This window comes from Macaca fascicularis, chromosome 9 (genome assembly GCF_037993035.2).
Source record: "Macaca fascicularis isolate 582-1 chromosome 9, T2T-MFA8v1.1".
Taxonomy (NCBI): Eukaryota; Metazoa; Chordata; class Mammalia; order Primates; family Cercopithecidae; genus Macaca; species Macaca fascicularis.
This window is the reverse complement of record NC_088383.1, coordinates 76769996-76793621: the sequence shown is the minus strand read 5'-3', so window position 1 is coordinate 76793621 and position 23626 is coordinate 76769996. Positions and strand designations below refer to the sequence as shown.

Below are 23626 nucleotides of genomic sequence, written 5' to 3'. Positions count from 1 at the left end.
GAGGGCAGGGTTGGGTCCTACTCAAGGGGCATCCACAGAGCTGGCTCAGCAAGCGTACACTGGTCATCTGAGACTGCGCCCGCCCTTCCTCCCAGGCCAGTGCGCCTCCACCCCTTGGGTTTTTCCTCCGTGAACTCTGCTTCCTTTTCTTTCTTTTATCCCTCCTCCTTCTTCTCCTTCTTTTCCATGTGTCTTCTCCTCTCATCCTCTCTTCTCTCCATCCCAACCTCCCACTCCTTCCCACGCCCCACCTCCCCCAACCCCACCACCCCGCGCCGCCCCCAACCCTGGGCCGAGCAGGTGCAATTCCTCAGGCGGCCTACAGAGGGCGATGCGCGCCACCACTGGGCCGCGCCCCTCTGGCGCGCGCTTCCTGTGAGGTCAGGTGGGAGGAAACCGCCTGGAGCAGCCGGGAGTGGACGCCGCCGAGGCCGGGAGTCGCGCCTGCAGGTGAGTCGCCGCGCCGGGGAGGGAGCGCATCCCTCGCCGCAGCCTGGACCGGGACTTGGAGCCGGTGTCGGACTCCAGAGGCTGGGGTGGCGGCCTGGGCAGCGTCCCTCCCGCCCCCGGCCTGGAATGTCAGGTGCGCCGCGGCCCGGGCCCGCGGGTGGCCCACCCTGCGGGCCGCGCGATGACAAAGCACAAAGGGACTGCGTGCGACCACCATCTGCTCGGCTTGCGCCAGGGTCAGCGGGCTTCAGGAGGGGGACGCGCCTGGCCCGGGCTCCGGACTACGGGCGAGACAACAGGGGCTCCTGACCTTTTTTGGCATATATGTCACCAGTGCTATCTAGAACGTAGATGGACACTGAGGCTTATCTCCTGAGAACGAATGGCGTTTACCCAGACTCAAGGGGAGGAGTGGAGGGGCCCGCAGACCAGGCGTCCGCGGAGTGGAGCCTTTCGAGAGTCACCGCAGCAACCCCCCTCCCATATTTTGGGAAGGCTGGGCGCTGGGCCCATTAGCCAAGGTTGGACTGGTGTTTCCTGCGAAGTGAGGGACAGGTGAGGGGCGTGCCCTCTGCAGCAAAGGTATGCTTTTCTGAGCCAGCCCAGAGGTGCATGGTGGCTAGTGTGGTCTGCCGCTACCAGGCAGTGGTTGTAAAGTAACCCCGAAGTGACCCCCATCTCCCTGGGTGTTCCTGGGGAAGGCCCAGGTGGTGACATTGACTCCCTGGGGGAGCAACACACTCGACCCATTTTTTAGTGGAAGGGAAGTGGAACCCCATTGGGGATCCTGGTGCCCTGGACTCCCAGTTTAGTACCCAGAGAGGGCCCTAGAACCAGAGCTTCTGGCCTCCTGTTCTTTCTCTGCTGCCCATAGGTGTGATCCCGGGCAGGCCACTTAAGTCTCCCTGTGCCTCTGCCTGTGACACAGTGGCCGCGCTAGTACCCTCCACGGGGGAGTGTTGTGAGGCTTGAGTGAGGTGAGCCTTGCAGGATGAACTTTCCACGGGGCGTGGGCCACAGCAGGGGCTCAGTCCCAGTTGTGCTGTTGGCAGTGTAGTGATTGGCAATAAAACTTCCTTTGCCAAGGATCCTTTTGATAGTTTTCCTGGTGGACTCCATGTCTGAAATCTTTTTGCCTGGCAAACACCTTGCCTTTATTTCTCCCCTTTTTGTGAATCAGACATAGCATCTGCTCAGTGTGGGTCACCGCTGTGAGCATCACTGACCGCAAGCCTCCCTCAATTTCTGGTAAATTTTTTCCTTCAGGCTTTTTGAGGTCAGGGGAAGAATCCTCCACGGATCTTCATGAGTCTGGTCCCAGATCACTAACAGTTAAAGGTTTTGTGGTGGGGAGAACTTCTGCGCCACTTGGCTTCCATTAGCCTACCCACCCTGACCACACAATGCAGGTGCAGCCCATCAGGGACCCAGAGCGCCTGGGAGGATGGTGCGGATCTTGGCCAATGGGGAAATCGTGCAGGATGACGACCCCCGAGTGAGGACCACTACCCAGCCACCAAGAGGTAGCACTCCTCGACAGGTAGGTACTCATTTCCTGTGGAGTGGGACAGATGACCTCCTGTGTACTGGCTTACTCCTAGCTTCCAGGAGTCTCTCTTGCTGGTCACTAACCTTTTCTAGCCTGAAACCCTTTTTGCAGAGCCCTGGGTAAGACTTCGGGAAGATGCAGTGGCTTATTGTCTACCTCCCCAGATCTCCTTTCTCCAGGCAGCCTCCCCAGACTTCACACCCAAGAGCTCTCTCTCCTTTAACTTGGTTAGCAAATCTCACTGGAGCTGGCGTCTTTCTTTTAAGAGTGAGTTACATGACAGAGAAGCTGGAGAGGAAGTAGAGGAGATGAGCCCTGGGCACAGAATAATTATTTTAAAGGAGTGGCTGGGCGCGGTGGCTCACACCTGTAATCCTAGCAGTTTGGGAGGCTGAGGTGGGCGGATCACGAGGTCAGGAGTTTGAGACCAGCCTGACCAACATGGTGAAACCCCGTCTCTACTAAAAATACAAAATTAGCCAGGTGTGGTCATGCATGCCTGTAATCCCAGCTACTCAGGAGGCTGAGGCAGAAGAATTGCTTCAACCCGGGAGGCAGAGGTTGCAGTGAGTCGAGATCGTGCCATTGCGCTCCAGCCTGGGCGACAGAGCGAGACTCCATCTCAAAAAAAAGAAAGGAGTGATGATAAATATTAAAAATGCCGGCCCTAGAGCCATGCCCTGTAGTCCAACCTGCCTCAACCATTTCCTCTCTCCTTTGTCCTGGGCCTGATGTAAGGAATATAGACTGGCATGTTTTGTGCTCTGAAAGCTTGTGACTTGGTTGTTGGGATTCTTATGAGTGGCATGGGGGATTGCTGAGAAAGGAGGGTGTGACCCTGGGTGGCTGTAGGAAGGGCAGGACGCAGCCTAGAGAGGTTGCCTCTTGGCTGGTGCCTCAACCCAAGGATTCATTCATCTGTCTCTGTCTTCATGTTCTAGAGCTTCCTCAACAGGGGCCATGGTGCTCCCCCAGGAGGTCCTGGCCCCCGCCAGCAGCAGGCAGGTGCCAGGCTGGGTGCTGCTCAGTCCCCCTTCAATGACCTCAACCGGCAGCTGGTGAACATGGGCTTTCCGCAGTGGCATCTCGGCAACCATGCTGTGGAGCCGGTGACCTCCATCCTGCTCCTCTTCCTGCTCATGATGCTTGGTGTTCGTGGCCTCCTCCTGGTGGGCCTTGTCTACCTGGTGTCCCACCTGAGTCAGCGGTGACCTCTGGGGGCTGATGCGGGTGGGCCTGTTGAGAGGGACTTGCTGGGCCTTGGTGTGAGAGCAGGCATATTGGGAGGGGATCTGGTGGTGCCTCGAAAGTGTGATCAGAGAGGGGACCACAGGTGTGTGTAACCCCTTGTGGTAAGCATGAGGCAGAGGGAGACGTTAGTCCAGCATTTCCAAAGTGTGGGTAGATCCCTTGGCTCCCCTGACATATTCTGAGGTGGAATGGGGCTTGCATTAAGTAGCACAAAATCAGAGCAAGAACGTGATGCCCTTCCCAGTTGTCTCAATCCCTTTATGCCGAGAAGATCTCAGCTGGATGCCAACATGTTCCGATGCCTGTGGAAGACTTGCCGACGTCTCCTCTGCCTAGGGAGCAGGACTTAGGCTTAGGGCAGGTGGGGAAAATTCCAGACTTTTATAGCACTGTTTTTGTTTTAATGGTATATTTTTATTGGCTACCTATTGTTTAGGACAGGTGGTACTGGCATTCTATTTATTGTGACATTTTCAATAAATAGATTTAAGTAAAAATGACTCCATATAAAGAAATGTATAAATAACTGTACACCTGCACGCAGATCTGGAAAACATGGTAAAGAGGGATTGGGTTTGGGGAACAGGCAGCAGCAAGCATTTGACCTCAGAGGGTGGTTTCTAAGATTTTCTCAGTAGGATCGTAGAACTAGGAGAGAAAGTCTAGATGAGATCTGGCTTGGACCCCTTGCCTGATGTGTGGATAACTTCCAGCCTCACTCTGAGATGCCAGACATCATGGTCAGCTTTGTGGGGAGGGTTCCTGTGGCCAGAATGACTGGTGAGGCTGCAGGGTCGGGAGAGCCGGGGTGCAGGTCCGAGGTCTCCCTTGCTTAAGGAGACCTTCCTGACCAGAGGCTACTCAGCCTCTTTCACCCTCCAGAGGCTCCCATTACCCCTGGCTGCAGCGCATTCTCCTTAGAAAACAGTGCATATGGAACGAGGATGCCCTGCTTCTCTGGAGAGGAGGCCTTGAGTTTTGACATGTGAGCCCTGGGTCTGTGTGGAAGCCCTGCCTGGAGAGGCACTGGGTGGCTGAGGCTCCTGGCCACTGAGGGAGGAGGGTTATTTATAGGTTGGAGGGAGGCTGGTTGAGCCAAGGACTCCTGGCACCAGGTTTCTTACCCTTTCCTTGGGATCCGCTGGGTTTGGTTGTTTGCAGGGAGGAAGGCATGTTTTGGAGTTGCTGGGTCTGCGGGGGAGGATGGGAGCAAGAAGGAGCTTGAGGCCACCCCTCCATCTGAGAGCCTGCCATGCTGTCTGGAACAGAAGCTCCTCACCTGGTGAGGAGCTGCTGGTGTCTCAGCTGGTCCCCATGGCATCTCCTTCTGTCCTGATACTTCGGCCCACCCACTCGCCTGGCTCCAAGCCCCTGCAACTCCAACCTGCCAGCCACAGGGAAGTTTCTGGCCATACCCCACTCTCCTAACTCCCTTCTCCCTCAGCTTCTCTTAGGGGTGGGTTTTCCCTTTCATTTTCCCCTTGCAAAGCTGCAGGACTCTGAAAAAATAAATGATGAGTGGAAAACCCCAATATATAAAATACCTTGAGGGGATATGAATCTGAGTCCTCACATTCAGGGCTGAGAACAATACCTTTTTCTAGAACTCAGTTTCCTTTCCCAAAGTCCAAGCCCGTTGAGAATTAGGGTCCGTTAGAGAAGGTAGGGGTGAGCAGGGCTTCCCTCTGCACCTGACTAGAAAGAGCGGGAGGAGAGGGGCCTCCCTGGCTTTAGGCAGCATGGTGGAGATGGGCAGGGGCCACAGTGGGCAGAGATGGCTTCTCCTGAGGCTTGCTTGGTGCTTAGCCGGCCTAAGGGGCAGGGCTGGGGGCTGGAAGTCAGTTGGTGGGGACCAAGAGGCGGTGAAGTCTTGCCCTGTTTGTTGACTGAGCTCCAGGCCCCATAGAGCTGCTCTGGTTGGATTGGCCTCTTGGCCCTTCTCTGAGCCACCTGTCTTCTCTGCCTCACTTCCTAAGCCCAGTGTCTGAAGGTACGCAGACAGAGGCAGCTTAGTGTGGGGAGGCGCCCCCCGGGGTCATGCAGCTTGCAGCTGGGAGTGGCCTGGGGCTGCGTACTTCCGGCCTGCCTGAAAGCGCTCAACGGGTCTCTCCCCTGCACCGACTGACTGAGGCCTCACAGGGGGTGGCTGTGCCCTGCACAGGCAGAGGCTAGGTCCTCTGGGAGGCCAGGTCAGAGCTGAGGGGCCTGAGTGAGCCTCTGCCTCGGTCTACTCAGCATCCTAATCAGAAGTTCACTGAGGGGGTGGGCTCTTCCTTGTCTGCCCACCGCCAGCTCTGCCCGCTGTGTGACAGGACCCCCACACTGAGCTGCCTGTCTTGTTCCAATCCTGCCCAAGAGGGCAGATTTCCAGGGAGGTTTCTGCTGATCCTCGAAGCCCTGCGTCTCCGTGGCAGGCTGGATTTCCAGCCCTGCTCCTGGGGAGAGCTGCTCCTACTCCCACCCATGTGAGCCAGCAGCTCAGATCCACTGGGCCTCCACAGCCTCTGTGGGGCTGAAGAGCGGAGTGCCCCACTGTGGGGAGTTGCTTTGACTCCTTGGTTGGGGCCACCCGGTGAGTAGAGCTGCTGGGGTCCGACTCGTCTGTTCTGCTCAATCTCGGGACCAGCCAGCCTCCTGGTCCCCTCCACACATTCCAAGCCCTTGGCTCCCTAAGCTCCTCCCTCTCCACCCTCCAGCTAGTCCTGGAAGTGGGGACCATCGTCTCCCTGAAGGGGACACCAAGCCTGAGATCAGGTGAAACAGTGGCTCTGGTTTTGCCAGTTCCCCCAAGCAACTGTCTCCCAGCTCCTGCCTCCCTCTGACTGGGGCCAGGATGGGGCCTTTTAGCATAGGTGGGGGCCGGGGATGTCGGGCTCCCTCTCTGGGGCCTTTCTAGCTCTATGGGTCTGAGGGGAAGCCCTGAGGCAGTGGCCAGGGCCTCTGTCCACTTGGATGCCTGAACTTGAGGACGGGAGGAAAGCTGCCCCTGCACTCTATGGCTCACCTGGTGGTACAGGAGGCCTGTTTGCAGGCCTGGCTCTGCTCTTTGTGGACAGTTCACATAGCGTCTTGAGCCTTGGTTTCCTCATCCCTGTGAAGGGATGACGATCTGGGCCCTGCCCACCTCTCAGAGCCTTTCAGGGGATCACCCAAAGCATGGTGGGTGAGAGGTGGGCAGAGGACCATGGAGAGGGGGACTGCGCCCACCCCCGAGCTGCCTCCACAGGTGCTGCACCATGGCCCACAGCTTCTGTACTGGCAACTTTGGCTCCAGAGTGGCCGCCTTGTCCCAGGCACCTGGGAGCCCTGACTGGGGCAGTGCTGGGCTTCTGAGAGCAGGGTTGCCCCTCCTGCAGCTGTTAGAGAAGAAACAGAGCCACTTCGCTGTGCTCCTAGAAGCTGAGGGGCTTGTTGCTGGTGTTGAGTGTCAGGACTGGATGATGTTTGTTGAGAGTGTATGGAGTGCCTGGCCCTGTGCTAAGCATTTATGTCATTTAATTGTCACTAGCACCTTATGACATAAGTACTGTCACTGTCATCTTTATTTCATGGCAGAGGACATGGCAGAGGGTTTATAACTTGCTGTAGGACCCAAAGCGAGCTGGGTGGAGCTAGGATTCAAACAGAGGCCCACAGCCCATGCTCTTGACCACTCCTCTGTTTTACCTCTGGCTGTACCCGCATCAGCGTCGTCTGGAAACCTGCTGCAGATGCAGATGCCCAGCTGCACTATCTGCTGAGACCTGCCTGCAGCCCCATGGGATCAGCTGTGTGGGGGCAGAGGGCACAGAGGTGGGTGCGAGGATACTGACTGCAGCTGCCCAGCTGGGTGGCCTCAGTGGCTTCCCAGCCGTGGGCCGCAGTCATGAAGATTTAGCTCTCTTCCCTGCATTCCCGAATGCATATTTTAATTGCAAAGTGACAAATCCAGTTATCTCTCAAAGGGTTGAGTGGGGGCAGGGGAGGGAGGCAGCAGAGCTCTGCTGCCAAAACTAGATAGAGAATCTGCAGCCTGTCCAGACAGTAGGACAAGCAAGCCTACCCCACCTGGTGCTGCCACCCAGTGCACAAAAGAGCAGCAAGAGAAAGTTCAAGAAGCAGGTAGAGGGAGAGCTTCAAAGAATTACAAAGGGGGTGTGTATGGAGGGGTGTGTGTGTGCCTCTGAGCCTCTGCTTTGAGACTGGGGGCAGAGCCGAAAGCAGATGGCTTTAGGGACTCAGAACTTGGAAGGAGAAGGGTGGAGCTGCTTGAGATGAAGCCGGAGGGCCACTGCCTCAAGTGCCCAGGCAGGTGGGGCACAGGGCTGGTTTGCATTGGCCCTGTGGCCAGCTTCAGTCCCTCTGGTGGGCAGGGGCCCTGCTGGGGGCTGAATGCCTGCTTCCCATTCCTGGCTTCAGCTCTATTAACCAGAGATCTTGGCACGACCCAGCATCTCCCTAAACCTCCTTGTCCTCATCTGTACTTCCCAGGGTGAGAGAATCAAGTACATTAATTCATGGGAAGCACTTAGCCGTTTCTGGCACAGGTTAGTACTCAATGTTACTGTATTCACAGAGCAATGGTATTAGGACTCACTTAACATTTTTTTTTTTAATGGCGGCTCACATCTTAAATTACTGTTTTAAAAGGAAGCTTCATGTTACTATTGTAAATGGAAAGCCAGCACTACTTGCCGTTCACAGTAGGTATTCGTACACATGAATTCAGGACAGAAAAACGAATGATATTCCATTTTAGCTAGTCACTGCTGTTGTCCAAGCCCTTAGCCTGATGCCTGCTTTCTTTGTTAAAACAAAAGTCAGTTTATGAAGATTGGGAGTGGTACTGAAGCCTCACTGGCCCCTCACTGAGACATTCTCCTCAATGGATTCAGAGGACGGAAGAGAAACGAAAGAAGAATGACTTCCTCACCGTATGATTCGGTGCTGTGTTTGTAAATTGTTTATAATCGTCGTGTGCACCACTCCAAATTGTTTCACACCCTGGCAGGTAACAGTACCCCACAACTGTAGGAAACATGGTATGATCTTGAGCAAGCTATTTTAAAAGTCTCACTCTTTGTAAAGTAATGCATTTGTGTGGTTCAAAGATGATATAATATACAAATGTATATAGAGAAAAGCCTTTCTCCCTCCTCTGTCCCCATCCATCCACCCTTCCTCCACTCCACTATAACTACTGTTCTTAGTGTCTTCTAAATACTTCCAGAATTTAGTTATGTAAATATGAGCAAACATGAATATACTATTTTTTCTTTTTTTTAAAAATACAAATAATAGAAAATTTGGCACGGTTTTCTCTGCCTTTTGCATTTTTCATTCAGCAATAATATATCCTGGAATGTTTTGTATGAGTACATGAAGAGTGTTTTCATCCTGCAGTATTTTGGTGTTTGAGTTGTCGACCCTCTCTTGGGCTCACCTGTACCATAGGGGATTGACTCAGTTGACCCTCAGGGCCTTGCAGCTCTGACCCTGAACCAACCCACGGGGTTTTTCTCTGAAATGTGGGGATCTTGACAGAACTGTCTCCCCTTTTCCAGGGCCCGAGGGGGGCTGTCACAACCTGATAGGGTTTCTCAGTCTCCTTTGCAGTTGGATAGGGTGCAATTTCTGCCCTCAACTGGCTCCCTGCAGTGGCCTCACCTGAACACTGCCTCCTGGCTCACACTGCACTCTGAGATGAGCTGAGAGGGCCTCTCCACAACCTCTGACAGGCAGGGAGTGACCCCCTTCTGGCCTCCTCCATTCTGGAAAAACAAACAGGCTGGGCTAGACTTCCACGAAGGCCGCTTTCAGCTCTGAGACTGACCCCTACCATGGAGGGCCTTGCCCTTAGTAGACACTTGATGGACTTTGCTGCTGCCTGGCTTGGCATTGCCAACGTCGCTGTCCCCATTTCCTCTAATACCCTATTTTCTTTCTTTTTTGAAATTCAATTTTTCAGTTCAGGGGTACGTGTGCAGGTTTATTGTATAGGTAAACTGGTATCATGGGGGTTTGTTGTACAGATTATTTCATCACCCAGGTATTCAGCCTAGTACCCATTCATTATTTTTCCTGATCCTCTCCCTCCTCTCACACTCCACCCTCTGAAAGACCCCAGTGTATGTTGTTCCCTTTTATGTGTCCATGTAACAACCCATTTTCATGAACATCTGGATTAAGGAGGTTAAGAAAAGCCTTGAAGAGCGACCAGGACCACAGCTTTCCTTAGCTCTGAACTGGCTGATGAGCTCCCAATGCCCTTTTGCAGGGACCCCACCGCCTTGGTGTGCAGACCCGAAAGGCTGTGGAAGTTGTCTCGTGGCGCCATCTGGTGGAATTTCTGGACAGGAGCAGGAACTCCCTCCGGCAAATAACACTACAAATGGATTCATCTGCCCTCCTGCTCCCGGCGAGTGCTCACCTCAGTCAGCCTGGGCTTGGGATTACCTTGTATTTTGGAAAGCTTTCTGGTGGAGAGCATGCACAACTCCATTATAATTTCTCATTCACTGTGGTTTCGTCCTGGGCTGAGCCTAGTGCCAGGAACATTCATAAGTTTTGTTTCATTTCATCTTCTCCCAAGCAAAGAAAAATAGATGTCCTTCCTAAAGTAATTTATATGTGGCCACACAGTTGGCAGGCAGCAGATCTGCAGCCTGCCTCACCAGCCTCCAGCAAACTGAATCTGGGAGCCCTAGGGAGGGCGGAAGATGGCTGTGGAACCCCAGGGAGAGGGTTTGTCACTGGGGTCCAGTCTTGAACCAGACCTTCCAGGATTTGAGTTTTCAGCCTAGGAGACAGAGTGAGAAGTTTTAGACTTGGTTATTTTGTAGCTCAGGGTTGCTGTGATCATGTTAGGTGACCCCAGTGGGAGGGGCTTGCTCACTGTTTAAGGCTGCACTCTCTCTAGGTGGGGGTGGCTACATCTAGCCCGGCCTCACCCAGTGCAGCACCCACCAACACCTCACAGTTGCCTGTCCTTACTCAGGGCCTCGTGCCGGGTGGTTCCTCTCGATGAACGTGATATTTGTGGCATGGGGTCCATTGCCTAGCTCTTGTCTTTTTCATTCGCGCAAGAAGCACGTGAATCAGACAGGCTCCCCACTTGGTAGCTGTGTGCCTTTGGGCAAGTTCCTTACTGTGCCTCATCTGTGAAATGGGGATGATGTGTCATCTAGGGTGGTGTTGAACTCCAAATGGAAGACGCATATGCAGTTCCTGTCGGGTAGCAGCATGTCATGGATGAGGGTTTGTATCAGATCACCTCCTGCAGGGCCCATTAGTGAAAATTGTCTGCCCTCAGTCAAGAAAACGTAAAATGCAATTTGCTTTTGAAATTCTGGGAGGAAAAAAAAGGAAAAATTTCCCAATATGTCTGCTTACCAGTATCATGCAGTTAAGACATCTGCCTCTGAGGCATGGGTCTGTGTGAGCGTGCTCGTCGGTCTATGAGAAGGTGTGTTTGTTTTTTCTTTTTTGCAGCTTTGAGCCCAACGAATCCTGAGAAATCACTTCCTTCTGATGAACTGGCTAAAATCTGGACGCTGTCAGCAAGAGAACATACAAGCCAACCACAAGCGCCTGTGACAGGGTGTTCCTCTTCCTCTGATAGTGGTTCTCAACCCAGCCACACCACCAGTTCATCTGGGCAGCTTTAAAACATGCAGCCTGGGTTCCAGTTCCAGAGCCATGAGCCAGCCTTCCTCCAGGTGAGAGCCGCCCTGTCCCCGGGGAGCAGGGTTTGTGGCTCCTTCCCTCTCACATGCCAGACTGAGTTTCCGAGGGCGGGGATCATGCTCCGTTCTTTTTTGTATTCCCAGTCCCAGACAGAGGCCCTGGCCCTTTGTCAAAACTTGGGAACTGCTCTGCAAACTGCATGAGAAGGCATGAGTAGGCATGAGTCACCAGCCCAACTAAAGAGAGGAGGGGACCCCAAAAGCAGAGCCCATTCTTCCTGCCTTGACTGGGTTGGATCCTGGCGACTTCTCTGTCACCTGTGCACTCAGGAACATTATTCTCAAGTTGTAAGTGCAGGCAGCTCTACCCCGCAGCATGTGTGGGATAAAGAAGGAGGGAAGAAAGAAAGGAGGGAGGAGGCGGGGAGGGAGGGAGGAATGAAAGAACCTAGGTCAGTAGTATAAATGTAGCCCTGAGCCGGGCGTCCCAAGGCTCCCCGTGACATCTGCCTGTATCCCAGCATCTCTTTTAAATGAAGAAGCAGCCTTCCTTGAAGACCCACCAGCTGGGAACTGCTGCCCACTCCCGAAGCCTGGGGAGGGCTTCTCTCTTCCTCCTCTGCTCCACTTGCTTCTCCTTGGAGTCAGGTGACAGGGCAGGCCCAGCCCAGGGTGCAAAGGGTGCAGTGACCCTGGGACACAGGGATGTCATGGGAGTGACTCATTGTGGCCTCGCAGCTCAGGAAGGGGATGCATGTGCTGTCTCCTTGCCTCTGCCTTATTCCAGGGGAGTTAGACTCTTGCCTTTTGCTCCCAAGCCCTTGAGAAACCAGGGCCGGATCTACTTGGGCTGTAACTACCAGTGCCCTGGTTATGCTGGAGTTAGAAACTCAAATGCCCTCAGGGACCAGATAGGTGCCAGAGAACCGTGTGAAGCAGCTGGGTCCCAGGCACCAGGGAGGGGTGTGGTCTGTGGAGGACTGGACGGGGCAGACCCTCCTAAAGGCTTCGTGGAGCTGCACAACACCTTGCGGGGTAAGGCCGCTGCCACTGCAGCAGGGATATTGGCGCTCCTCCTGGCTCAGAGCAGGCCCTGGGGTCTATGTACTGGCTCCTCCTCCCCCAGGAGCTGCGTGGCCTCAGGGAATTTAGCCCCTCCCCTAAGCCTCAGTTTTCTCTATAAATGGGGAAAATAATGCCCTCTCGTGGGGTTGACATGCAGGAAAAGGGGAAGTTTTATATTCCTTACATATTTCATACTGATATGTTCTTGATATAGCACCTCTATTTGTTTTCTGTGCTGTGTCACAAATCACCAAAAATTTAGCAGCTTAAAACAACACACATTTAATATCTCACAGTTTCTGGGCATGGCTTAGCAAGTCCTCTGCAGAGCTGGCGACAGTGCCAGTCAGAGCTAGATTCTCATCTGGAGGCTTAACGGGGGAGGGTCCACTTCCAAGCCCCCTAGATTACTTATTGAAAGAATAAGCTGCACTTTCTTGCGGGTATAGGACTCATTGCAACTTGTTTCTTCACAGCTAGCAATGGAGAGAGACTCCAGAGCTAGCTCTAGGCATCGCCTCCCCTTTGCCGCATTCTGTTGGTTGGAAGCCATTCACAGGCCCCACTCACCTGGGGAGGGGATCACAGAAACGCATGAACACCAGAGGCTGGGATCATGGGGTCACGTTAAGTCCATCCACCATAGCTCCTGATAGCTTGATGGCCACGATTACAATTGATTGGGTGCCTACCATGTACCAGGCAGGGTGTAGAGGATTTCACATTTATTATCCCGTCTATTTAAGTTGTTGTATTGATAACCTAGACTCAGAAAGGCCAGGCAACTTACCTGAACTCACTCAGCTATTAAGTGGCGGGATTTAAACCCAGGTCCCTCTGCTCCCCGTGTCTTGGGTCTTCCTTGGACATTACACTCAAGGCCACGGTCAGCATCAAGCTGTCCCCGAGGAGTCCTCCAATACCTTAAGGTACTTGTTTCAGAAGTCACTTATCTCCCAGGGCCTGTTCAGTCAGGCCCTGTCCTTGGCTGCTGAGTCTCTGTCTCACCTTCCTTCGGCTCTGTCCTCAGATGTCTCAGAAATGGTTCAAGCTTCTTGTCCCTTGATTTGTCTGTCCAATGATTCTTCTGTCTCCTCTCAACTCCTTCCTGCTTAATCAGCTAATTCCACAAATAGCCACTGATACTCCCTTCTATAGGAAGACCCTGTGCTGGGTGCTGCCCTCCATCTTCCCCCAGGGTTCTTACAGTCTAATGAAGAGGCGGTGTGTGCAACACTAACTCCAGTTCAGCAGTTCAACGAAAACAACACCATCTTTAGACAATATAAAAGTCATTTTCTCTCTGTAAGTTAGGAATAGAGAATACAGAGGGGGCTTAGGTACCTTCACAAGGTTATCAGGAATGCAGGCCCCTCATCCAGCAGCTGTGCCTCATCGTTCAAGATGGCTGCAAAGCTCCAGCCATTGTGCTGTCATTCCCATCAGCAGGAAGAAGAAAGAGGCAAAGACAAATCATCCCTGACCACCCAGACGAGGTCAGCTTCCTATTCATATGCTCTCTTGGCACCTTTGCTTCCCCATCACAATGCAGAGAAACTCATTCTTTGTGTCCTTGTTTGATGTTTATTCACCACTCTCCCTTGCCTCCCACCAGGTTAGAAGCTCCAAGAAATCTGGCATCGTGTCTCTCTTCTTTGCTGTTCTAGTCCTGCGGTCCACCGCAGTGCTTGGCATGTGATAGGTGCTCAATAAGTAGTTATTGATGGAAGGAACACTCAAGATTGCACTTTAAACGTGCTCTTAATATTGGGATGAGTCAGAGTTGGCCTGGCCCAAATCTGGAATCTTCTGAATTGAGTCTATGATGATGAGTGCTGCTAAGGGTTGTACATACATGACCTTGCTTAATCCTCAGCAGAACCCTCAGGGGAAGATTCTGCCATTTTCTTCAACTAGCAAATGAGAAGACGTCATGAGGTTATGGAACACTAAACAGGAAAGCTGTGATTTGAACTTGGCTCTCCAACTCAGAACCTCTATTTACTTACCTAGTGACTGTCCAGGACACCAGGGTGACCACAGTCCCCTCCAGGACCCCTCCTGCAGCCCTGGCTAGCTCCCTCGATTGCCAGCAGGCAGCTCAGTAGCCGTGTGTTCAGTCACAGTGCTGAGGAAGCATCATACACTTGGCCCCTTGTCCTGAAGTGGGGCTTCACCTGCAGAAAATGGAGGAAGGGCAGGAGGTGCCAGCATCAACTGGGAGAATGCCAGTTCTCCAGCGCTCCTCCTCCTCGAGCAGATTTCTAGGAGCCTTGTGGTCCAGGGGTTCTTTCAGACTACAGATGAAGGCTGGTGGGGCTGCCGTGCTCTCGGAGGAGGGTTGGAGCATGACTTGCAGTGGGTGCTGTGTGTGCTGTGGTTTCCATTTCTGCCCACTTCTTGGCGGGCCCGCCTAATAAGGGGAAGGTGATGGGAAACTGATACCTGTCTGTGCTGGGCCCCCTTGAACCATGTGGGGCTTATAGAGACCCTGGGCCATGGAGAGGTTCTGAGGGCCACTGGAGGAGGGGTCCTAGCTTCTCCCCTCAGACTCCACAGAATACCCCAGGTAGGGACTAGATTCTGGCTGGAGTCAAGGTGCTCAGAGCTTTGCTGGGCAATTTGGTCTAAGCCTCTGTTGCACAGATGGGACACTGAAGGCCAGTGAGGCAACGGGCTTGCCAAGATCACACAGCCCGTCAGTGTCAGAGCTGGCGCTGGCTCTCTAAACTGGATGCGCTCTGTGGCTCCTTTGACTGAACAGTTCATCCGGCCCACAGGCCATTGGAGGGGCATTTGGTGGAGGGTCCTAGTTTGATGCCTGGCTTGAAGATCGGGTTCCTGGCTCTGCTGTGGAGGTCCTGCTGGGACCAGCCAGTTCTGATCATGGCTGCCAGAAGGTGGTGCTAGGCACCCAGTTGCCACTTAAGTTCAAGAAAAAGAGAATGGCAACCCGGGGTCTGGGTATAATTAGGGGAAGAGGCCGGTTTTGGAGCTCAGCTTCCAATCACCCTCCCGCCCTGGCACGCTTGTGTGTGGGCACCCAGGGGCAGGGGAGCAACTGGAGACTGCACATTGGGTTCCTCTAGTCCCAGATCCTTTGACAGGTTGCAGTATGGGCAGTGAATGGGCGCCCAGATGTGCTCCATTTACTCATCTTGACTAGATGATAACCAGAGATGGAATAAAAGCAGCCAGGATGGGTGGGTGCCTATCTCCAACAGCGAGACTCAGCCTGGGCTCCAGCTCAGGCCTTTCCACCTGGCTCAGCTCCCAGGTGCACCCCTTGCATGGCACAGAGCACTTCGTCCCCTGCTGGGGAAGGGCCAGAGAGCTCAGGGTGCCCCTGAGAGAGGCTGTCTCATTCTTGGGAACTTCCCCTCCTCCCTTCACATTTCCTGCTCTCTCTCCACCTCTCCTTCCTGTCCTCTCACCTCGCTCATCTCTCCTGCCCCTTCTTTTTCCTCATGCTCACCTCGTCCCAGTTCCCCCAGGGACCCTGCGGGTCTAGTCCCCACCCCCAACACTTCATCTGCAGAGGCAAACAGGGACCAATATCAGTGAATTTCTAGGATGTGGTTTCCATGGTGACGGTACATCTCCTGCCTCCTTGGTGCTCAGCCCTGGACAGGTTGCCGTGGAGACTCTCACCTCATTGAGGAGTGATTTGTGGGACTGTTTTTCTTCTTTACTTCATCTTCTTCTGTCCAGAAATTCTGCCAGCCCAGACAGCATTTTCCCCACTCCTGGCAAACCTGGGAGCCTTCTCCAAAGGGCTTCCCACCCAGGGTCACTGAGGCCTGGAAAGAATTTTATTTATATGAGGTATTCCTGATAACCTTCTCCGCCTTTCATAGGGTGCGTGAGTGGTCACCACAGAGAAACAGGCCAAAGCTGACCCGATGCCCACCTTTTCTGCCCACAGTGTCCTTCCACGCCCCTGACTTGTTCCATGCAGTCAATGCACGCCAACCCTGAGAGCTTCTGCTCGGTGGCCATTTTCCTTAAGCGTCTTTGGAGAAACAGTGACAGTGAGAGGGTAAGGTGGAAATAATGAGCACAGTGAATCCAGGCAAAAGAGGTAGGTTAGAAGGGGGAGAAGTACCAGAAAGGGAGGAATGAGAGGTGGGCAGACTGGGGGAGCTCGAAGGGAGAGGGAGAGGTGGAGGGTGAAAGTTGGTCACCAGAGAAAGCCAACCCGTGAGTCCGCAGCAGGAGTATTCCTCTGGTGTTAATGCCCTTTATAAATCACTCCGGAGCTCCAAACCCAAAACAGGCCTCTTCTTTCTCTGCCAAGTAGAAAATGTGTTCGCCGACATAAAAACATATTAAGTACATTGTGGCCCTCATTCCCCCCAAGTTGAAAGCCATTACAATAATTAATTAAGGCAGGAGATTAATTAAAGAGTCGTTTCCCCCCATTCTCTCCGAATAGATCAATCAGGAGGCGGGAGAACATGTGCTACTCGGCAGACAGAGAAGGGGGGCCGGAGGGGAGGCCGAGGGGCAGCAAGGCAGTTACAGACACAGCCAGAGACAAAGGACTTCCGTGCTGGGGGCTGGGGGCCGGGGCTGAGAGGAGCTGGCAAGGAGGCCCCCAGGAGGGAGAGCTTGCTCTGCTTCCAAGGACCTGTGATCTGACTTCCCTTCTTGGTGTTTGCAGCCTGAGGGTCGCTGTCACCATGGAAACAGGCCTGGGGGCAGGAGGAATATCAGCCCTCTGCTCCTGGACTCCTGGATTCCCCTCTGGGAGTGAGAGTTCCCAGTGAGCAGAGTTAAGGCCCCAGGAGGCGTTTCTGTGGAGTGGCATGAGGGGTGGTGGCCTCCCCACTCCAGTGCCAAGCCCAAAACCAACTCCACACGAGCATTGTCAGGCTGATGACAAGCCTGAAAGATTTGTTCCTCACATGTGCCACACTGCAGACAGGACAGGCTAGTATTAGCTCAGGCTGAGAATCATTAGTCTTTTAGGTAACTTTTCTCATTTTGCTAAATTTTGAGTTCTTAATGATTGCTTTCTCCCTTTCTCTCTCCCTCTCTTTCACTCTCTTTCTTATGCCTTTGGCTGATCTTTTTTCTAGCTGAATTTCATATTTCTAAGAAATGTTCATATCATGTAGTGTGTTTCATGTGTGCATAGTGGGTTTAACCCATTCCACCCTGTGTCTCTGTCTTGCTTACTTTTGAGCCTTCCAGAACTTTCCGATTGTTCAAAAGCACCGCTCTTGTGTTTCTATACTTTTTATGATCTTTTTCATATTTCTAATACACATTAGAAAGGGGTGGTGCTCCATAGATGATTCCCCATGATATCCCTGGTATCGTTTCCTCCTTTCTGTTGTTTTATTTTGGGTTTTTATATCTTTGTGCATGTGTGGACTTAGCAGGCGGTTAGCTCTTCTGTTGAGAGGAGATGGTTCAGCAGAGTTGGGTGATGAGGGAGCAGCTCATCCAGCATCTGCTCTGCCGCTTACAAAGTGTAACTCAGAATCACAAAGCAGCACACCTTTTACTCACTCTGTCATTATGAATGGGGGCTTAGTAGGCACCAGGCTTTGGAAACGCTTGGTGGACAAGACAGATGTGGTCCCTGCCTTCTGGGGAATGACAGTCTGGTGGGAGAGATAGACATCAAACAATAAATACACAAGAATATAGCCACAAATTGTGAAAAATACGCAGGCAAAACCTAGGTTCTTTGATAGAGAATAGCACATGCCTACTTTAGGCTGGGGGTCAGGAGGAGGTGACATTTACACTGCAGCAGAAGCCAGCCAGACAAAGTGAGCAGTGAAGAGTGACGGTCCCCAGCAGGAGTGGAGCCATCAGAAGCTGATGAAGCTTCAGCCTCGGGGCCCTTCAGTGCACTAGAGCCTCACAAGCCTTTGGGGGTGGCCCTAGCAATAATGGGTCCACATGGTCATATGTTTTTGTAAAAATTGCAAAAAGTTCTTTAACTGAAATCAGTTAAGAGCACTGACAAGTGGCTGGGTAGGGAACCACTGGGACCTGGCTGAGGAAATGCTGAGCTGGGGAGTCTATTTGGGTTTAGGGAGATGTATTTACATGCTTGTGGCACTTCCATGTATGGTCAAGGTCAAGGTCAAGGCCATCGTGGGGTGGGAAGGGCTCCCAGGCACATTCTTCCTGCCCACTGTGCTGGGCAAGAAGGTGCAGTGTTTGGGGTTGACCAGAGCAGGCCCTTTTGCTGGCGGGGAGTGTGGCAGGTGGGGCATGGAGCAGCATGTGGCTGGGAAGGTGCAGAGGCAGCTTCAGGGTCTGGAATATTGTTTTGAATTTAGTGAAGTTTGTGGAATTTGTCAGCTTTTTAAAACTTGTAATTTGTTTGGACTTTTCTCATTCTAAACAAGTTTTCACTTGTATGCCTAATTTTGCTTTTGAGTTTCTGAATTTCTGAATTCTGAATTCTGAGTTCCTTTTTTTTTTTTTTTTTTTTGGAGACAGGTCTCTCTCTGTCACCCAGACTGGAGTGCAGTGGTGTGATCTCAGCTCACTGCAGCCTTGACATCCTGGGCTCAAGTGATCCTCCTACCTCAGCCTCTTGAGTAGCTGGGACCACAGGCATATGCCACCACACCCAGCTAATTTTTGCATTTTTTGTAGGGATGGCACTTTGCCATGTTGCCCAGGCTGGTCTTGAACTCCTGAGCTCAAGCAGTCCCCCGTCTTGGCCTCCCAAAGTGCTAGGATTATAGGTGTGAGCCACTGTGCTGGGCCCTGCATTTCATTTTTATGGAACCCGTGCCCTCCACCCTTCAGCAGGCATCTGGGCTCTGCCGCTGTCTGCTGAGCCTGTCTTCTCCTTTGTGGCTGAATGGTGCTCAAGGGGATGTCCTCAGGGCGGGATTGGCTGAGTCCCCAACCTGGAGGCTTCTGGGGCTGCTTCTAGGCATCACCATTTCCCTCACCTAGGGGAGGTGGGGCCAGGAGGCAGATAGAACAGGCCCTAGGCCCAGGACCAGGGCCAGCTGTTTCTCCTCGGACACTTAGAACTTTTCAGAACTGGCATTTTCAACCCTCTCTTCTCTTCCTCTATCCCCTGTCCTCAGGCTGCAGTGCCTTGAAGAATCCCATTTAAGAATCATTTGGGATTAAAGGATCACCTTCTCCAGTTGCTTTCTTTTTCTTTCTTTTTTTTTTTTTTTTGAGACGGAGTCTTCTCTGTTGCCAGGTTGGAGTGCAATGGCGCTATCTCAGCTCACTGCAACCTCCACCTCCCAGGTTCAAGTGATTCTCCTGCCACAGCCTCCCGAGCAGCTGGGACTACAGGCGCCCGTCACCATGCCCAGCTAATTTTTGTATTTTTAGTAGAGATGAGGTTTCCCCATGTTGGCCAGGATGGTGTTGATCTCCTGACCTCGTGATCCGCCTGCCTTGGCCTCCCAAAGTGCTGGGATTACAGGCATGAGCCACTGTGCCCGCCGAGGTTTTCTTTTTTAAAATAGCCAGTGCTATCACTCAGTGTTTACACATAAAAATATGTAGGTGATATATCAGGTGGACAGAGCAAGATAAAAATACACACATACTTTTTATCCACAATACGTAAAATTATCCCAAAGGAATGTGTGTACACTGAGAAGCATGGGTGGGAATCCACAGTAGCATAGAAAGGCCTTGTGTGTGTGTGTTTAGAGTTGCTTGTGTTTTATGAGTACGTGTGTGTTTGTGTGTGTGTTGAGGGAAGCAGTCTATGGGGATAAATGCAAAGTAGCCTAAAGAATTTTCCAAAGAAAAATGAAAGCCCTGACAGGCCTGGCTGTGGTGGCTTCTGAAGGGAGACCCAGGCCTGCTTGGACGAGGGGCTCAGCGGGAAACCTGACCCCACCAGGTGCCTTCAGCTGCCTCCCCTCAGGCCAAAGCCCCGACACACCACAAACCCACAGGACAAAGCCTGGAACTGAAACTGGTTTTGAAAAGTGGGGTTTGTACACAGTCCCGTGGAATGCAGCTTAGTCTCTCTCTGTCGCCCAGACTGGAGTGCAGCCCACACCCTTCACTGTCATTGGCTGTTGCCCAGTGCCGTGCTCTCCTATGAGTGAGGACAGGGTTGACGGGGGGATGTCCCTCTGCAGTTCTTGAAGTTCTGCCTGGCTGCCCCCACTGCCCTCCAATGACTCCTCTCCAGCCTGAGTTTCCTTTCCAGCCACGGTTGGAGCCCTGGAGCCCCAGAGATGCTCATCAAAAGCATGTGCAGTAGACCCCTTTGATTCTCCCTCGCCTTCTTGTTCAGAAGCCCCGTGTGTAAAGCAGACAGAAGCCGAGCTGCTGCAGCTTAGCTAAGTCTTTGAGGGATGAGGGTGGCTCTGGGGCAGTGGGTGTCTCAGTGTCACTCCTCTGCCCCACCCTCCACTCGAAGTCAGGAACACAGACCTTACTCCTGCTCACTGTGCTTTGCCCTGAACCCTGCCTGGAGTGCAAAATGTTTCCCTCTCCTTCCACATCTCCCTGTGGCTCTTGCCCTTGGAAAGGCCTAGAAGGTGCAGAGGAGTGAGGCCACTTGCCAGGCATCCTGCAACTTTCTCCTCAAACTCCAGCTGCCTGGCTCCTAGGACACCAGTGCTAGCTTGCGGCCCCTTCCTTGGGGCTGTGACTGCCGTGTCCCTCCTTGTTTACGCTTTTCAAGTGGCAAGACAAAGATTGGTTGAAGAGTAAGTGGTGTCTACAGCTGCCTTGAAGAAGAGCAGGAGTGTGTCTCAGGGCTGCATGCTACTCAATTCTTAACAAGTTCTTGTGTTCTGGCCCTATTTCTACCGACCAGCCCTGGGGGTGGGGTGCAGTGGGGAGGGGAGGTTGAGGAATAGGAGCAGGAGGTTACACAGCTGGTCTGTGCAGGGAGGTCTTGGGAGTGGCCCCCTACAGTCTCTAGGTCCCTTTGGGCATGTGACTGAGCACTTCCTTGGTTGATGGGCTGGCTGAGGCCTAGGAGCCAGTCTAGGGTCCTTTCTGCCCTCACCACCCTAGAACAGGCCTGGTGAGGCTGGTGGGGTAGGGGCGAAGCTGTGGATCTCCGGCCACTATTGGAACCCTGTGGACTAGACAAAGAATGTAGCAAAGGAGACAGTGACATTTGGCCAACCCCCATCTGGAGAGTATGTGATGAGCTCATGCCCCCTGGGGTTTCTTCCACGGTGGGAAGAACTCTTTGATCCTTGCCTGAGGCTGTTTTTAGCCCCAGAGTCCAAGCTTGGGATGTGCCTAACTCCGGGCTTCCTGGGGCTGCCCCAGTGTCTCTGCTGCGTGGATGCCGTGATTGGGCTTGGGAGGAACCACATTTATGTCATCCGTCACCCCGGGGGAAGTGGGCATCTGGAGGAAGTTGCGAACCGCCGTCCCACCTCTGCCCAGAGCAGGAAGCACAGGCAGTGAGGCACCTACAAACCCGCTTCCTGGAGTCATACTTCATTTCCCAAATTAGGAAATCACGCAAGGAAAAGAATAAGCATCCATGTTTTAAAACAAACAGGAAGTTGTTATGGCCACTTTGGGCAGAGGGACGTCTATGTCATGGGAGTCCTGCGTGAGCAGCTTTGTCTGGGTTTTGCCATTGAACAAGCATTGACCGAATGCCTGTCAAGTACAGGGCCTGAGAAAAGTCCTGAGACTGGGGCATATAGTGGTCAATAAGTGGTGGTTCTTGCCGTCACCACGTTCATGGTCTAATGCGAGTGTGACAACAGTGCAGGGAAAGCAGGAAACAGGGCCCTTGGGGGCTCAGAGTCAGGGTGAGCAGCCCACCTGCTGGGGGCCGGGGAAGGTACAGTGGGCTTTTCTGGCTGCCACCACCTGCCCCTCTGCTTTCCTCCCAGAGCACTGTTATTCCCTGAGGATCCACCTGTCCTGCACAGAGCCCTTATGCTGCGGAGGCAGCAAACTCTGCTCCAGCTTCCGGTAGAAATGGATCCCACTGGGTTCACACCAGCCAGCATATTCCATTCCTGGCCTCGGCCACTGGCTCCTGGGTAGATGTGTGGCTCAATCAGAGTGAATCTCGGGACATCTGCTTTGCCTGCTGAGAGGTTCTCCCTCTCGTCTCTTGTCTGTCTCTGATGTGAGAGATGAGCGTGTAGTCAAGGGAGATTCTAAAAGTCACCTTGAGACCACACAGGAAGCCAGCCTTATGATAAAGATAAAACTATGAAAAGCAGAGGTGAAACAATGAAACTACGTCCTTGGTGACATTTTTGAGCCACTGGGTCAAGCTGATAGCAGCGGTGGGCTGTTCGGAGTGGCTGCTACCATTGCGCTGGCTACAGCAGGGGGGTGCAGGTGGTGGCCGCGGGAGCAGATGTGGTAGTGGCAGTGGTGGCAGTGGGACTCCTGTGCCCTGCAACCCCTGTGTCCCCCATACCCGAGGCACATGGCTGCACCTTTCTCACAGTTGCGTGGCTGGGCAGGACCCACTGCCAGGCCTGGAGCCTCTGCTGCTCCGGACTCTGGCTCTACCTCACCACTCTCACCCACCACTGCTGCAGGGAGGGTGCAGGGAGGAGGCAGACAGTCCCTGGAGCCCACTCCTGGGAGCCTCCCAGAGTCCACTGCCCTGGGGTCCACTGCGAGGAGGCCGGGCAGAGTCACCCGATGGTGGGGGAACAGCACAGTTAGAGGCAGAGGGGCCAGGAGAGAGGGGCCCTGAGGCAGAGCTGGGCCCAGGGTAGAGCTGGCAATTGCTCATTGTTCCATCGCTCCTTGGCCTCCCCGTGCTTTTGGGGGCCAGGAGCAGGCAAGAGTCCTGCCCTCCTGGGCATGGCTGCAGTCGCCCAACTGTGACTGCAGACCCAGACATCTCTGCACTCTCCGGGGCCTGGGAAGGCCCCCCTTACCCCTGCAGGTTTGAAGGTGTCTGCTTCCACTGCCTGGCCTCTCCCCACTACCAGCACCCACTGTGATCTCAGAGTAAGGATGGGACCAAGCCTGGTGCCATCACAGCCCAGCTGGGTGTGCACACGCTCAGGGTAGTGCTGACATGCCAGCCCCCTGCCTCCTCAGCCCCCTCTGGACTTTGGGCACTGACAAGCATGAGAAGGAGGCTAAGGGGGTGTGAGGACAGCTCAGCACTGGCCTGCAGGCACCCCTTGGTATGAACAGCCTGGGTGCCCTGAACAGTGGCAGGAGGCAGACAGGCTCCTGGATGGAAGAGGGTAGGTCCCCAGTGAAGCCCCACGTTCAAGCTGGGGAGGGCCTGAAGCCGGGGGGCTGAGCCACCAGTCCTAAGAACCAGAGGGGCAAACTTGTGGTGCTTTTCCTTGGGCCCACCCATGGCTGCCCATGGATCTATCAGCACACATTTCCTCCCTTCTCAAGCTCATAAAAACCCCAGACTCAGTGAGACTCAACTAGAGGATGGAGAAAGGATGGGACAATCAGCTGCAGAGAGGAGCTACCCTTTCTGCTGAGAGTTGAAGAGATGATGGGACAGCCAGCGTTACAGCTATAGAGATAAGCTACCCTCTCTGCTGAGAGCTGAACACTTATGTGGACACCCTGGCTACAGAGGGGAGTTGCTCACTGGGGGTCTCCTCTGAGCTATTCCGTTGCTCAATAAAGCTCCTCTTCATCTTGCTCACCTTCCACTTGTCTGTGTACCTCATTCTTCCTGGACACGGGACAAGAACTGAGGAGCTCT

At 53.4% G+C, this 23626-nt stretch overlaps 1 protein-coding gene and 1 long non-coding RNA gene across 2 annotated transcripts; both read left to right on the top strand.

Annotated features, from left to right (window-relative positions):
• Positions 1 to 383: 383 nt before the first annotated feature.
• On the top strand, positions 384 to 3747 carry FAM241B (family with sequence similarity 241 member B). The gene is made up of 3 exons (XM_005565663.4): positions 384 to 450; positions 1860 to 1990; positions 2941 to 3747. Exons 2-3 carry the CDS (start codon positions 1895 to 1897, stop codon positions 3208 to 3210), a joined length of 366 nt encoding a protein of 121 aa, XP_005565720.1. The 5' UTR covers positions 384 to 450; positions 1860 to 1894; the 3' UTR covers positions 3211 to 3747.
• A 4302-nt stretch (positions 3748 to 8049) lies between these two features.
• LOC141407694 (uncharacterized) lies at positions 8050 to 23571 on the top strand. Its single transcript, XR_012417847.1, has 4 exons — positions 8050 to 8240; positions 9507 to 9647; positions 10721 to 10947; positions 23305 to 23571. It is a non-coding gene; the product is annotated as an uncharacterized lncRNA (long non-coding RNA).
• The last annotated feature ends 55 nt before the right edge of the window (positions 23572 to 23626 follow it).